The sequence below is a fragment of the Vespa mandarinia genome, chromosome 1 (assembly GCF_050613455.1).
Source record: "Vespa mandarinia isolate Hongniang chromosome 1, ASM5061345v1, whole genome shotgun sequence".
Classification (NCBI taxonomy): domain Eukaryota; kingdom Metazoa; phylum Arthropoda; class Insecta; order Hymenoptera; family Vespidae; genus Vespa; species Vespa mandarinia.
In genome coordinates this window covers 5,535,093-5,550,000 of record NC_140810.1, presented here as the reverse complement: position 1 = coordinate 5,550,000, position 14,908 = coordinate 5,535,093, and the positions used below count along the sequence as shown (strand labels likewise).

The following is a 14,908-nucleotide window of genomic DNA, read 5'->3' as shown; positions in this document are numbered from 1 at the left end:
AAATGTTGACCCAATAAATAGCAAAGCAAAAAAGATAAGAAAAATGAAGTTTAGGGTAAGTATAATCGAATTAAGAATATAAAAAAGAAATATCGAAGAAAACAGAGTGACACATTACAGACACAGTGTTGGCTCCTTAGGTTTAAAAATAGAGAACATTTTGCTATGCATAGAAAAAGAGTAAAGCTTTTTCATTACATTCAAGTTTACAGTAAAAGAATTTTCAAAGGACTAATTAACGAGTAATCATTATATTAATTCAAATAAGAACACACCTGCTAGAATCATAAAGACACATAAAACGCTTTAGTGACTTTTGTTCTCAATTGGATAACGCTTCATCGATCGACCGAACGAAGCAGAGCGTTCCACTTGAAGATTGACATTAGGAATTAATGAAGCATCGTGTTACAGCATAAGTATGCCACTTGGAACTATAATAGGTATTCACATCTAAAGCTCCTTTCTTTGAGGTGTGCGAATTCTACTTGTATGTATGTACCTACATATAAAAAGTAAGTACACTCTTATTTTATTATTATCTTATCCTTGAATATGGCAAGTCGTAATAATCAGTTACGACTTGCCATTACGAGGTAATAATCAGTTGAATGAGACTCTTTCAAGAAAAAAATAAATTAAAATTTGTTAAAGAAATGCTTCGAACTTTTTTGAGATTCCTTTCTGATATCTGTAAAAGAAAAACATTAGAAATTTGAACCGTTGAAAAATGTTAAACGGTGATTCCTTTTTTCTTAAAAAAAATTGATCGATTTTATGAAATGTAAGAAGTGAAGAAGATTATAAAGTTCATTACTAATTACAAAAGATCAATCGTGATATTTGATCTCTTTTTTCTTAGAAAGTACTGTACGATCATATCATTCACTGTTCGAATAAATTTCAACAAAGGAAAAAAACAATGGAATACAATGGATAGGAAAAAATAATTTCTTTTTGATGTAAACAAGAAATTTATTCCATTTGTTTTTGTTGTTGCTCGATCGAATGAACGCTCTTGTTTCGATCGGTTGCACATCGTGTCCAAGACTGGTTTCCCTCGCATCCTCCAAGGTCGCGATGTTAGGTCCCGTTAAGTTTCAATCGAACTGTAACACGCGATACGTTCACCGAACTTCCCGAAGTGGCTTGCTCGGCCATTGCACGTGCTCCTGGCTCCTGCTGCCACTGCCATTGCCGCTGACGCTGCTTGCTTTTCCTTGCAAAGAGGAGCGATTAGCGAGATTCTCCTAATAAGAAGTACCAACGCAGCATCCCGCTATTGAAACAGTTATGATGAATTACGTTCTTCATAAGAGCACATTTCTATTAGCTCGAAGTAATCGAAAGGAGAAATAAAGAGAAAGAAAAAATGAGAAAAAGGGAGAAGAGTTGAAAAAAAAAATACCAGAAAAAAAATAATAATAAGATGAAAAAATAAGACCAAACAAATTGAACTAGATCGGGATCAATGACATGCAAACGAGTTAAATCATTGGACTAACGGATAACTGGTTGTTTAGAGAAATATTCAAGAGAAAGAAAAAAAAGGTCGTAACGTTGCTTTATAGCAACAACAGATGTTTCGAATTTTTATAAGAAAGCAAAGACTTTTGTAAGAAACAAGTTCGAAGTTCTCGATCATGGAGAAAGAAAGAAATAAAAAAAGAAAGAGAGAAAGAGAAAGAAAGAGAGAGAGAGAGAGAGAGAGAGAGAAAGAGAGAGAGAAAGAAGAGAAGTGTGTCGAGTAACAGGTCGTACAGCGGTTCGATTGAAGGTATTTCCAAGCTCAAGTGTTATCGAGCAAGCTGGAATGCAAGGGAGAATCATTTCCGAGAAGATGATGGATAAAGTATGTAGTTTTTATTGCTTCAAAATATCCATGATAAAGATTAAATTTCCTGAGTCAAATTAGAACAGCTCTTTCATATTTTTATAAATATAGGATTCTTAGAACGAAGTTTAAACGAACACATTTTAGATTGTGAAAGTATCAGCTGATTATAAGAAAACAAATCTATCATCATTTCTCGAGGAATTATCGCATCTTAAATCTTCGATTAATTTTCTAATTAATCGATATATTATATTGCATTCTTTAATAAAGAAAAAAAAAAAAAAAAAAAAAAAAGAATATATGTGGACCGATTGTAAGAGATGACGTGAAAGATCGATTTGAGAAAGTACGATGGTATATATCTTTGTAAAGTACGTAAAAGGTATCCTCGTGAGCGTCGTCAATTCATTTAAACGACTTTCTAGATGCTCCACAAAAAATTGATTTATATATATTTATAACGTATAAATCAAAAAGAATAAGAATTTCGAAATTGTAAAAAAAAAAAAAAATAATCTCACATTTTAAATATAATGATACCAATACTTTCTTAGAATTTATCGAAATTGAAATCTTGCTGCCCCGAGCCTTAAATCAGATCGTTTAATAAATATACCGCAATGTCATCTCTAAGCTACTTGTGATTTTGTTTTCATTGTCTGCTAAATATAAAATCGCATTCCATGATGGTAATATCCGTGTCCAGGTCAGATTCTGAATCATTAACTTACTCGCATTTTCAAAGTCGACCACGGTTTCTTTTCTAATTTATTAAGGATGCGGATGTCACAACAAATTTGACCTATAAAATAATTATTATAAACTCAAATAAAATAATTATAAAAAATAATTATGAAGTGTTGTACCTATACATACGATAAAATATTATGCACTTAAAGTTGTTTATAATTCTTGACATTTGCCGTAACGTTTAGTATTCAAATGAGATGATTATGCAAAAATTACACGTCGCTACAACTTCTATCGAGTATAACATTTACATAGGACATCTTTGTAACTCATCAAACGGGATCAGAGCGACTAAGTATAGTGTAGTATGCTTATAAATAGTAAAAGGGTGAAATATAGTCTCTTATCGACATTAGAAGTTAATAATATTTTTTTTTTTATCAGTATTACGTCCGTACTATTTATTTGACATGCAACACATAAAATGTATATTTAAATAAATTGAATGTCCAATTGTTTATCAAAACTCTATTGTCTTTAAAAATTCCCTAATTACGTTAATTTAATCGAGTATTTTGGAAAAATCAATATATTTCCGTCAAAATAGATTTCACATGATTTCCTCGCGTCATACTTTCAAGTTGAAAAGTATAACTATTTCATATTGGAAACACGTTTACAACTTGTTACGTTCTAAAATGAGCTCACACATGCACATATATATTTATCCAGTTTCGTGCAATCGGCGGAAATAACAATGATAAAAATCTTTAACTAAATTGCGGAACGCACAACCAGTTATGTGATATTCTTTCTTTGTATATCCCAATTTTCTTTATCAATTAAATCTTCAAATAAGAATTAGAAAAATATTTCAAGCGGTTCACATTACATTCTAATATATCTTGGAATTTGTATACTACATTGAATATCTCCATACACATATACACACACATACATCAGTTATTATTTATCCAACTGTATATTTTATTATCTATCAGTCATTGATTATTTACGAAACTCAAGAAGTAAATAAAAGTATGAAAAATAAGGATTGGATAAAATAAAAAAAAAATTAGAAAATCAAAATGTGTTCATATAAACAAAGAAAATAGAAAGCAAAACAGTGTTGAAGAGGAGATGTCATCAGAAGATCATTTGAAAAATACATTTTAAGTGGAGCTTAGGATGCATATCGGGGATAGGCCAGTTCCATTGAAAATAGAACCAAAGCCGAGTGATCATTGGCCAAACGGTTTTCCCCCACGTGCGTCCGCAAGCTATATAGAAGACCCCGCAAGGAATTTCATCTTCAGAACTGAAAGTCAGTGTCAAGGAAAGGCTACCTGGAAATATCGAAGTGAGTAGAAAAAATCGCTTCTCCTGTTCCTTCGTCGAACTCCTTCCGGTGTAGAAACAATATTCGCAATTTATCAAAACACATTTAAAGCTTTTCATTTGATCTCCTTTTAGAGTTTTCTGAGATCAATTACATCAAATTATTTGACGATTTTAATGTGCGAATTTAATTTTCTGAATCTAATTAATATTATCGATACTTTAATAATATTTAATGACCGATTTCTTTCACAAATCATAAATTAATGAAATAAATATAATGAGTGATTATTGCGATAAACAAAACAAAAAAAATATAATATTAAAATTTTATTTACTTTTCGTTTCTTCCTTCGACGATGTTTTTCATTTAAATAATAATTACTCGTTCATGTAATAATTTAAAATCCGTTGGTATGAAAATAAATATATATAATATTAAAATTTAATCTACTTTTTCGTTTAATTGAAAAATTATTTCTATATATAGAAAATTATCGTACAGACTTGCGTCACGAATGATCGTACGATTCGACGAGGAGTTTGACACGATTAAAAAGACGAGAACAGATAGAAAATACCTATTCAAGAGTTAATGTACAGTTAGAAACGTGTTTGCGATTTTTCCAACAGGACGAGTAAGTACCGTTTTCCAAAAGACGAATGACAACTTTGCGACAAGAGACTCGTTTTCTTTCTTTTTTCTTTTTTTGCAAATCGACGAAAAACTGAAATATTTCAATCAAATTTGCCATCATTTACAATAGTATGGATATTTAAAATAATTATGTTTGTTTGTTGTTTTAACAATATTGAATCTATAATTCAATAACAATTTATTTTCATTGAAGTTTATTTTCAATTACATTTATTAATCTTTCTCTTGTTCATAAGTCCATATAATCGATATAATTCATATAATCCAATGAATAGACTATATCTATATTTTGATGACAATTCAATATAACAATTAGTAAATATAAATCTTGGCAAATGGCACACAAAATCGAATTCATTCGACAAAGCGAATCATTATGGCAGATATTATTAATAGATAGAGAATATTTAACACATTTGGATGATAACAATCGATTATTTACTTTTACAAATAAACGACATTTAAACAAAGCCTCTCTAATAATCATTACAATTCATTATTATCCATTCAATGTTTATAATAATTTACAAAATACATATATATATAATTTTGACTCGAAATTTCACTTTCGATTTAAGTCATGAATATTTTTCGAAAAATTATTGAAACGGACCACTTGCTTCTTCCGTTTCTCTTCCCTTTCTTTTTATCCTCTCTTCTTCAACGTCTTCTTCGTCATTTTTCCAAGTCGACAACGAGGAAGAGGAGAGTAGGTCATGGCCGCCTTTTCGAGCTAACGGTACGCACTGAGTTCAACAAACCAGCATCGATCGAGAAGTGGGCTAACGAGCAATCATGTTGCTCGCTTATCGAGCCGACCTTAACCGCCATGACACACTTTCCAAGCATCTACTACCGTTCCCGCATACTCACGAAAGTCCAAAGCTGTTTTCTTCCACTTGTTCCATATAACATTCATTCTACACCTCATTCGATTTACGAAGAAGTCGAACTAAAGTCGAAATGGTTTCTTCCTTTCGTTCCTATTCGACTTCGTCCTTGGCAATGACAATGAGTCGCAATTACTAGTGAGTCGAGAGTGGCATCATTCTCCTCGATTTAACAACGAGTAAATCGGAAAGCGTGAGAATTGATACACAGAAAGGAAACTTACCTGAGAAATTAAATTAATGACAGAGAAAGTACAAGAGATTATTTTCTCAAGGGCTCTTTCCGAGACTATTGATCGATTTTTCATATTTAATTTTTATTACATCATTCTTTCTGCATGTTGTATATATATATATATATATATATATATATATATATATATATATATTATCTTAAATTAATATCATCGTTGTATTAATTAATATTTTATAAAGAAACGTTATTTCATCGTCTATCGACATTTCAGTCAATTATACATCTATAATAAATCAATCGAATATTTGGATATTTTGTAACATTGAATAACTTTGTCTAAACCAAATATGATATAAAGTTATTGAAAATTGAACAAATTATTAGAGTGAACAGTTTTTTGTTAATACTTCATATACTTTATACAAATACAAAAATAAAAAATTCAAAGTACTTTGACTTGTGTAATGAAAAAATTATTCAATTTCAAGAAGTGTCAAATATTTACGTGAAATGTTACATAATAGGATTCATATTACGGTTTACGGTCTTACTAAATGGCATACGTTTGTATTAGGATAATGGAAAAGCTGCGATAATGATTAACTTCGATAATTAATTAATCGACGTTAATTAATTGTTATCAATATCGATTTCAGGATGACTTTCAATCAGCGCATTGCATTATGCTTGGTGGCACTTGTCATTGGACAAGCTACAGCATTGCCACAGCATCCCCAGTACACTCAACAATATCCTCAGCAATATCAGCAACAAGTTAGGGATGAGAGAAAGTTCGCTGAGAAACCGAATGCTATGAAGAAAGTTGCGATCGACGATCTCGAGGATATCAGTACTAATCAAATTCAAGTTAGTTGAAAAATAATTCGAAAATTTTTTTGTTAGCGTTGCCATTTGCATCTTTAATAACAATATGCATATACGCATTCGATTTTCCCGAACATTTTCATTGAAATGTATTTTAGAATAACATAATTAAATATATTATATTTCTTTTTTTTTTTTATCTAACATATCATAGTTCGCTGAATTTTTTGAATATTTTATTAATATATAAGTTTTTTGAGATCCCAATAATAACTGAATTTTCTGTAATCGCTTCGCTTTTCTCATTGCGAAAATTAAATTTTATTTAAACAAAAATATTTTAATGATAAAGACATATTGGTACAAATGGGTTAATTGAATTACTATTGATTCCATCAAATTCTTATCTTATGTTCTTTAGGAAGGAAGCAGCAGTGGTTTCTCGTGGTCTAACATGCTAGGAATGTTCATGCAAATGCTTCTGGGTCAAACGGGAGGCATCACTGGACCAAGCAAAAATGACATAGACGAAGGTGTTCCAGCTAGTCCATGGGCGAATCTTCTCTCCGTTGGTCTCCGAGTACTCACGGCACTTTTAGGTGGTCCTCAACAATCCGTTGACGGTATCGACAAAGTCGATAATCAAAGCAGTCCCATGCAGGTATTCGATAAGGTCATTAACGTCGTCCAGATCATCTCAATGATTTTCGATGTGTACACTAAGTATAGAAAGAAATCGTCGGAAGATAGAAATTCATCAATTTGTATATAAAAAAAAAAGCTTGTTTATAATAGTAATACTTACCTATCCTTGTACAATTTCACGAGATAAGCTATATCATCGATAATTGCAAAGCCAGTAGTAGCCTTATACACAGAGCACTTACACAATAGATCATCAATATGTTTCTCTCATGCACATAATTAGGAAACATGCAAAAAGCTATATTTGCTTATTACGCTACGCATTATGTCGTATTTATGTCGTGCTCGTTTATATAGTTGAAAATATCATAGCAAGCCAAACAATTCTCTTAAATATTTAATTTTAACTTTCTTGATAATAAGAAGACGATTGCCTCTTCCCAGATTGCTCTGAAGAGGGATTGAGTATTGGCTGCTCACATTAATGAGTCCCATTGTAAAGGTAGAAAAATGCATGACTAAATCATTTTTATCATTGTCTCCTTCTCTCTTTTTTATTTTTCGTATGGCTGAAGGAGTTTCGTTAACGATCTTCACGTTCTCTAAACGATTTAATTAGAATTTCAAAGAGGTTTCTATTGTTGCGAAAGGTTGACATTATTTTTCTATTTTACTCGTACATTGTTATGGAGAAAGTTGAAAAGATTTATTTGTTTTTTAATATAAAAACGAATAAACGAAGGATGTTTAATAATATAGCTCGAATGACAATGTTTAACGCGATTTGAAATAGACGCGATTGGCATATTCTTCCTGTAAATAAACTTCAAAATTTCGACTTAGCGCACATGGCTGGTGTCGGTTGTTTAGGAAATTTTGACTGCGGTGTTGGGCGCGTTTCTAGGACAGGGCAGAGACCCGAATCAGGTTGCTGTCATGGCTAAAAATGCTTCAGAGGTTAGTACGATTACGAAGAAAATTCATTTTCGAGCATAACAAGTTCAGGACATTTTATGTGAAATAATTATTAACGATATTAGCTTTGTTTATTATATCAATTTTACTAATTTTTCTTTTTTTTTTCATTCTTATCAACTTGATTTTCGTTTCACGTTCAAGAAATAAAAATCTATAGATAGCATCCTTGATCGACAGAAAATAATAATATTATAAAATAATAAGATCTACAAAGAGGGGACCACTTAATTTGTGACGAAACAAAAATCAAGTATGACTATTTCTACTTTCTAGACTCGCATGCTTCTATTCTTTCTCTCTCTTTGTTTACTTTTCTTCTTTTTATTTCGTGCAACAGCGAGCAAGAATAATACTATAAGTAAGAAAGTATGCTATAATTCTCTACTTTCTTATCGTACAGTTTATCAGCATCGTCATCAACCTGTTGGACGCATTAAAGACATCCTTCTCGCATCGTTCTTTATCCGCTCGTTCTCTTGGTAGACATGACAGCGTTTCCGAAGCCGCCATGGCATCTATTAGTATGCTAAAGGTAAATCCTATTTGACGTTCGATTTTCTATTATTTTTAATATATTACTTCGATTGTATTTTTATTTCTTAAACTTTAACAAGTGTAGGGACTTGTATTCATGAAAAGTCTAATAATCAAATATTTTTTAAATTGATAGAGATTATTAAAAAATTATAGTATTTACTTTTTAATTATTTATAAAAATAATTATCGCTCCTGTATTAAGGCAATACTTTATGCTCCGTCAATAATTATGCTTACTTTTTTAATCGTTACAATAAGCAATTTTTTCTTGTTAGTATTTAAAACATTTTTCTCCCACGATAAATGATATTTTCAAGTATAATTATTGATATTGCATAGAGTCTTGCCCATTTACAGATGTAATACTTGTATAAATAATTTTAAAAAATCAATTGAAAAACACGAATAATTATTTAAAGAATAAAAATCTATTAACGAATACGAATAATTATATGATAGTAATTATACGATAATTATGTATAAAGAAAAATATTTCAAAGTAATAATCTTCTTTATTTTATTTATCATGTTTTTGTTTCTTGTATCAATTTTTAAATTAACAAATGATTCTTTATCAGGGGTACGTAAGATCAGTAAAAGCTTTCAGCAATATCGGTAGAGCAGAAGACGAAGGTCAACAAGGTTGTGCCGAAAGAGCCCTTTGCGAAGCCAGTGCTGAATGTGCCGCCGATGCTCAAGGCACATCGACGATTTTCTGTCAGCTAGGATCGTACGTACTTTCATTTAAATCTATATTCTTTCCAATGGACTTTTAATGATATTAAAATGTAATTTTATTTTTCTTTTTATTAGATATGCAACAAGTTACATGTTGCAAAGGCAGAGTGGTGTAGGATTCGAAGCACTTTATGACGCAGGACGACGTGGTCGTATGGGAGAAGACTGCAGGACCCTTTTCATGGATTGTAACGTCGCATGAGTGGGAAATTTCGCATTAAACGCAATTTAAACGTTCGCGGGGATCGTTTGAAATTTTTCTGGGTTAAAAATTCGCGAAATTAAGTCGAAGAAACGCATGAAACTGATCGACCTAAATCGAGAAATAGATTTATTTAGCGATTATCATTAAAAAAAAAAAAAAAAATTCCTTAGGTAAGGTCGAAGAAAATGCTTCAACAAAAAAAAAAAAAAGAAAGAGGAAAACAAATTTTCCTATCTAAAACTTACGTTTGTTTACTTAATTATGTAATTAATTAGTGAAAAATCAAACTTGGAATTCACTTCGACACGGCTCTCGCGAAAATTTTCATTGTCGTTAAAATTGTACGCACAGAAACGAAGACTCGAATCATCGCGAAAGATGAAATCTCTCGAAACGTGAAACGACGATTTTCTCTTTCGTGAGTCTCTCGTTGATATCGTCGACGTTTTACAAGAGCTTTCAGAACAAAAATCGTCGAGCGTCTTAGCTTTTTCTAGAAGTAGACTGAATAAGACTCGGGGCTCGACCGAACACGAATGTTTGTGTTTGCTCGAGCCAACGATCATTATTATAATTATACTTATTTATATTTATTTAAACTTAGGATAGAACGATTGTTTCAAGTTGATTCATATGCTCCGAATACGTTTTAACGAAAGCGTTTGTTTGTATTAATCGCGATAATACATTTGTGTTGTTGGTTTGTTTTTTCATCGAAATTGAAGCATCATCGTGGATTATCTATTGAAAAGATTATTTCTTTCGTAATTATTGTCTTCCCGTGTATTTTTCGTTTTTAAAAGTTAATGCCAAAACTGTGAGAATAATTAGAAGACAACGATCAAATAAAAAATATCATTTTTCAAAATCTTTCAATGACATCCATTGTTTTTTATTTTTCTAATAAATTCATTAAAATTTATCATATTGATTGACTTCAATGAAAATAAAGCTAAATATTTTTATCGTTGGGATGACTATCGAAATTATCGCGAATAAGTTCGATTGTTAGATATCTCATATTTTTGAGGTAAATAAAAAAGAGAATTTCATTTTCATTATTATGCGATAGATATACAAAACTAGAGGCGGAAAACATTAATTACGATCCTTGTCTAACAACCGATCAAAACAAATTATTGTATATAGACATTTTAATATATATATATATATATATATATATATATATATATATATATATAAATATGAAGTTTCTTTTAGTAATATCCAATTCATCTAGCTCCCTTAAGCTTAAGATGTGTATATGTGAAACATAATTATATACATATAATGAATACATTAAATAAATGGCCTTATTGAACTTGTCGCATTAAAAAGACAAATATTTATTATGAAATTATTTTTAAGATGAATAATCATAAATATAGCAAAAAAAAAATGAATAATAATTTCAACGCAGCTGTATTTTTGAAAATAACTTCATTATCAGCTTTTACAATCGGATGTGACCTAGAAAATGACAGACAAAGATAAAACAAACAAAATTAAAGGTAACAACGAGGAACACACTTTTGTTGCTCAAGGTCCGGAAAACATTTACGGCTGAGAAATTATCGAGGAAGTACTTAGGCTCAAAGAATGCATAAACCGTGAAAAAAAGAAAAAAGAAAAAGTCGAATGACGAATTTATAGGTGATTCACAGAACAGTCGTTCTGTGAATCTCGCTTAAGAAAGTTCTTAGTTTCGTCAACGGCATGTGAATCTTTTCTACGTTTGCGTCAGAGTACTTTTCAAATTTTGCGAAGGTAAGCAGCATTTGTCTCTCTAAACGCATATACGTATTCGTCGCACTGTGTTTATGACATTCAGTAAATTTCACGATACTTTCTAATTACGCAAGCATTTCATTTAATGCTGAAAAAGGGAAGTTACGTGATTTCATTAATAAATATATTCAGGAAGATATATTGATTAAAACTAAAACTATTTGCAAATTATTCCGATATATTAAACTACATATACATATTGCAGAGAAGCAATCAAAAAGAGAGAAAAAAACAAGAAATATATAAAATTAATCATATATATAAAATATAAGAAAAAATGCCATAATGCCTTGAGAATTTTTAATAAAAACATAATTTTAAATCAATTATACAAACTAATTTCTAAATCTGATATTAAAATTATTTAAAAAAGAAATTATTTCTTTTCATAGGGGAAAAAAATAATGAGTGATATTAATCAAAAAATTTTTAATACAAGAAATATATATATGACATATTAAAATTTATCTGTTGGATTTATTTAAATGAGAGAATGAATGAACGAGAAAAAGAAAGAAAAAGAGAGAAAAGAAAAGAGAACTCATATACGTTTTCATAAAATACGTTCGCCAACCTGCTGTCTGCTAAGTAGAAAAGATTGTAGCTCCGTGTCGACCGCATTCCAAGAGCGTAGAGTCAAAGAACCATGTATCTATTCCTCGTTTAAAGCATTAACGTGAATGAACATTTTTTTATATAAAACATGTACAAGTTACGAATACGTATGAAACGAATAAATAAAAAAAAAATAAATCAAATGGTCCATTTAAAAATTATATTTCATATACTATCAAGTTTTAGATTTAAAGAAAAAAAAAAAAGAAATATGTATATATAAAGCTTTTTTAATAAACGCACCAAATACATCCACGTAAAAATTTAATATTATATCTTAAGATAGATGAAAACTCTATACATTATCGATAATTATGATTGTAAGTGCCGTGTTAAAGTGATATAATAAAACTGAAACACTTTCTTATGCTCGTATATAATGACTATTCTTTTTAACATGCTTGTAAGAATTCTTCGTCTATCATAAGAGTTAAACAAATTATCCTATTGATAAATGGCATTTGCTAACGCAGTTATTAATAATATATAAAAAGTTATTTACTTAGAGATATTAATATTATTAATTAATAAATAATTTTTTTTTCAATATTTCAATTTATTCCAGAGATATTTACCGATTATATTCTTTCTGAATTTATATAAAATAAAATGAATGACGTTTGATAATTTGATTGATAGGAATCATAAAATTCTATAATAACATGTTTATTTCTTTTTTTCCAGATTAAGATGACGTTCAAAGCATTGATGAATTTTGGTTCCTTTGAAAAAACTCCGTACACGCCCGTCGATCGTTATCATAGCGGATGGGGTTCTTATCACCATAGCTCAAACGGGTAATTATCGGAAATTTCAAAAGAATCTGTTTACAAAGTTATCGTAATTAAAATTAAAAGTACTTCATTGTTTACATTTCAGTGGTTATAAAGGACATAAAGGTGGTGGCAATGGAGCTGCTTTGAGTGCTTTAACTTTACTTGCCTTTCTCTTCCTTATAAACGTTATGCAAGTGAGTAATAAAAAAAATATAAAAAAAAAAAAGAGAGAGAGTAAAAAATCTTCTTAACATCGCTCATAATTTTAGCAATCTCTTCAAGACAATAATTCTACTGTAACAACAACCACAACAACATTGTTTTTACGCGACGATGAACAACCAATTGTATTGGACGCGAGAGAAAAGGAAGATGTTAATAAGAAGAAGGATTCGAACGGTTCACCTCCAAGATCTCATGATATAAGTTACGTCAGATTATAATCCTTCGAAAGTATTTTTGCAGGATTAAAAAGGACATTGTTTCAAGGCAATAATGTTGTATAGATAAAATTTTACTGTTGTGCATCATGTAACAGAATATGTGCTTAAATATTTTCTTCCGTTTTTATTTATTTCATCTTTTTCTTTTCTTTCTATCAGCGACCTTTTCCTCTTTTACAGTTAGATTCGCAAACTTGCGCAAAATATTTATCGTAATTTCTATAACGATGGGAATAACGATGGAATCTTAGGAAATTATTCTATTTATAATTGTAGAGAGACTTTTAGTGTCGATTACTCTTGATTCGACATAATCTTCGAGAGTTTAATAGTAATAGTAATAATAGTAGTAATAATAGTAGTTGAAATGATTTAACCATACGTCAAAACACATAAATATTTTATTTTTGTTTTCTTTTCTTTTTTCTTATTCGAACATGAGCATTCGTCGAATATGTCTTGTAATGTAATTAGCGTTTCGAAAATGTACTTCCGTCTTATGTACATAATATTAGAAACATTGAGATATTCTTTTACCTCTTGATAATCTAGTGCCTTAAAAATAAACATGAACGTATTCGCGTATTGCTAAAGGATCGTTACTGACAGGTCCGAGGAACTGTATAACATCATATCATCGAGAAATCACGTTTTTTGTTCCCTACTTTCGATTACACCGATAAGAAAAAGGATGGAAACGAATTTTCCTCGAATGTGCGCCCATAAACTCGCTCGGGCACTTGTCACGATCCCGAAAAATCTTTTATTTTTTTTGTTTTGTTTTTTTCTTTACTTTTTTTTTTCTTTATTTAAAAATTACCATGAGCCTAGTAGGTCTTCTTGAGCCTTTCGAAATATGGCAGAGTATCACGCGTTTTTATTTATTTTAATTTTTTAAATCGATCGACGACATATGTACGTAAGTACGTATGTATATATGTAGTACGTATAAACGAATAATTTCGTTGAGTAAAATGATTGTATTCATGTTTATACGTGTATGTTTATGAAATATGAAACGAGCCGAAGAAGCATAAATTTGAATATTTTGCGTCGTACTTCATTTCGCCCGTCGATGAGATCGTTTTCGTTTATTTAATAAACATACTTTCGTTAATGTCGTTGGAATGGAGATACGAGAAGAATATATTTTAAATAGAGAATACACAACCAACGAAACAAATTTAAGTTTAACATTTAACAAATTGCCTCCTGACTATTTCTAAGAAATATGCTTGGGAATACTTTACACATGGAAGGGACGAAGTATGATAAGTAGAAAAAACATATTGCCGTATAAACCATCGGTATTTTCGTTCGAATATCATTCGAAAAACTATAATTACATAACTATAAATATGTTTAATTTCATATACGTACATACATACACATATGTATGTGTACGTAGAAAGACCTATATAGAAAAACGACGTTTAATCATGCTTGTATATACGATATTCAGATATCCGTCGGTCCTCTATATTTTTTTTTCTCTTGTATATACCAAATAATCTTGTATACAAGAGTCGATTCGAAGCATTATTTTTAAGTTCACTCGACGTTCGAAATTCACATTACAAAAAAAAAAAAGAATAAACGTCGAGATCGTCCGAATACTTTCAAAATAACTATGTCATGTTTGCGAGATTAATCTTCAGGAGAATATTGTGATCGTTTAGTTTCTCCGAAGTTAAATTGAAGGAAGAGGAGAGTGAAAGAAAAATGGAGATAGAAGAGAAAAATTTTGAA

The 14,908-nt window shown here is 30.2% G+C and overlaps 2 protein-coding genes across 6 annotated transcripts; both read left to right on the top strand.

Annotated features, from left to right (window-relative positions):
• The first annotated feature begins 3,788 nt into the window (after nucleotides 1–3,788).
• Nucleotides 3,789–10,755, top strand: LOC118444893 (uncharacterized). Of its 4 annotated transcripts, XM_085663484.1 has the most exons (8): nucleotides 3,871–3,887; nucleotides 4,356–4,503; nucleotides 6,266–6,476; nucleotides 6,856–7,095; nucleotides 7,950–8,036; nucleotides 8,458–8,589; nucleotides 9,173–9,324; nucleotides 9,408–10,755. In XM_085663484.1, the coding sequence occupies exons 3-8, from the start codon at nucleotides 6,267–6,269 to the stop codon at nucleotides 9,532–9,534; spliced, it is 948 nt and encodes a 315-aa protein (XP_085519610.1). In that variant the 5' UTR covers nucleotides 3,871–3,887; nucleotides 4,356–4,503; nucleotide 6,266; the 3' UTR covers nucleotides 9,535–10,755. The 4 variants fall into 4 exon arrangements, with proteins under 4 accessions (XP_035729533.1, XP_035729534.1, XP_035729535.1 ...); XM_035873640.2 differs by lacking the exon at nucleotides 4,356–4,503 and having other exon boundaries at nucleotides 3,789–3,887; nucleotides 9,408–10,752; XM_035873641.2 differs by lacking the exons at nucleotides 4,356–4,503; nucleotides 7,950–8,036 and having other exon boundaries at nucleotides 3,789–3,887; nucleotides 6,856–7,107; nucleotides 9,408–10,750.
• Nucleotides 10,756–10,880: 125 nt separating this feature from the next.
• LOC118444844 (uncharacterized) lies at nucleotides 10,881–13,270 on the top strand. Of its 2 annotated transcripts, none has more exons than XM_085663492.1 (4): nucleotides 10,881–12,001; nucleotides 12,625–12,737; nucleotides 12,820–12,910; nucleotides 12,986–13,270. In XM_085663492.1, exons 2-4 carry the CDS (start codon nucleotides 12,631–12,633, stop codon nucleotides 13,157–13,159), a joined length of 372 nt encoding a protein of 123 aa, XP_085519618.1. In that variant the 5' UTR covers nucleotides 10,881–12,001; nucleotides 12,625–12,630; the 3' UTR covers nucleotides 13,160–13,270. The 2 variants fall into 2 exon arrangements, with proteins under 2 accessions (XP_085519618.1, XP_035729432.1); XM_035873539.2 differs by having other exon boundaries at nucleotides 10,885–11,304.
• Nucleotides 13,271–14,908: the final 1,638 nt, after the last annotated feature.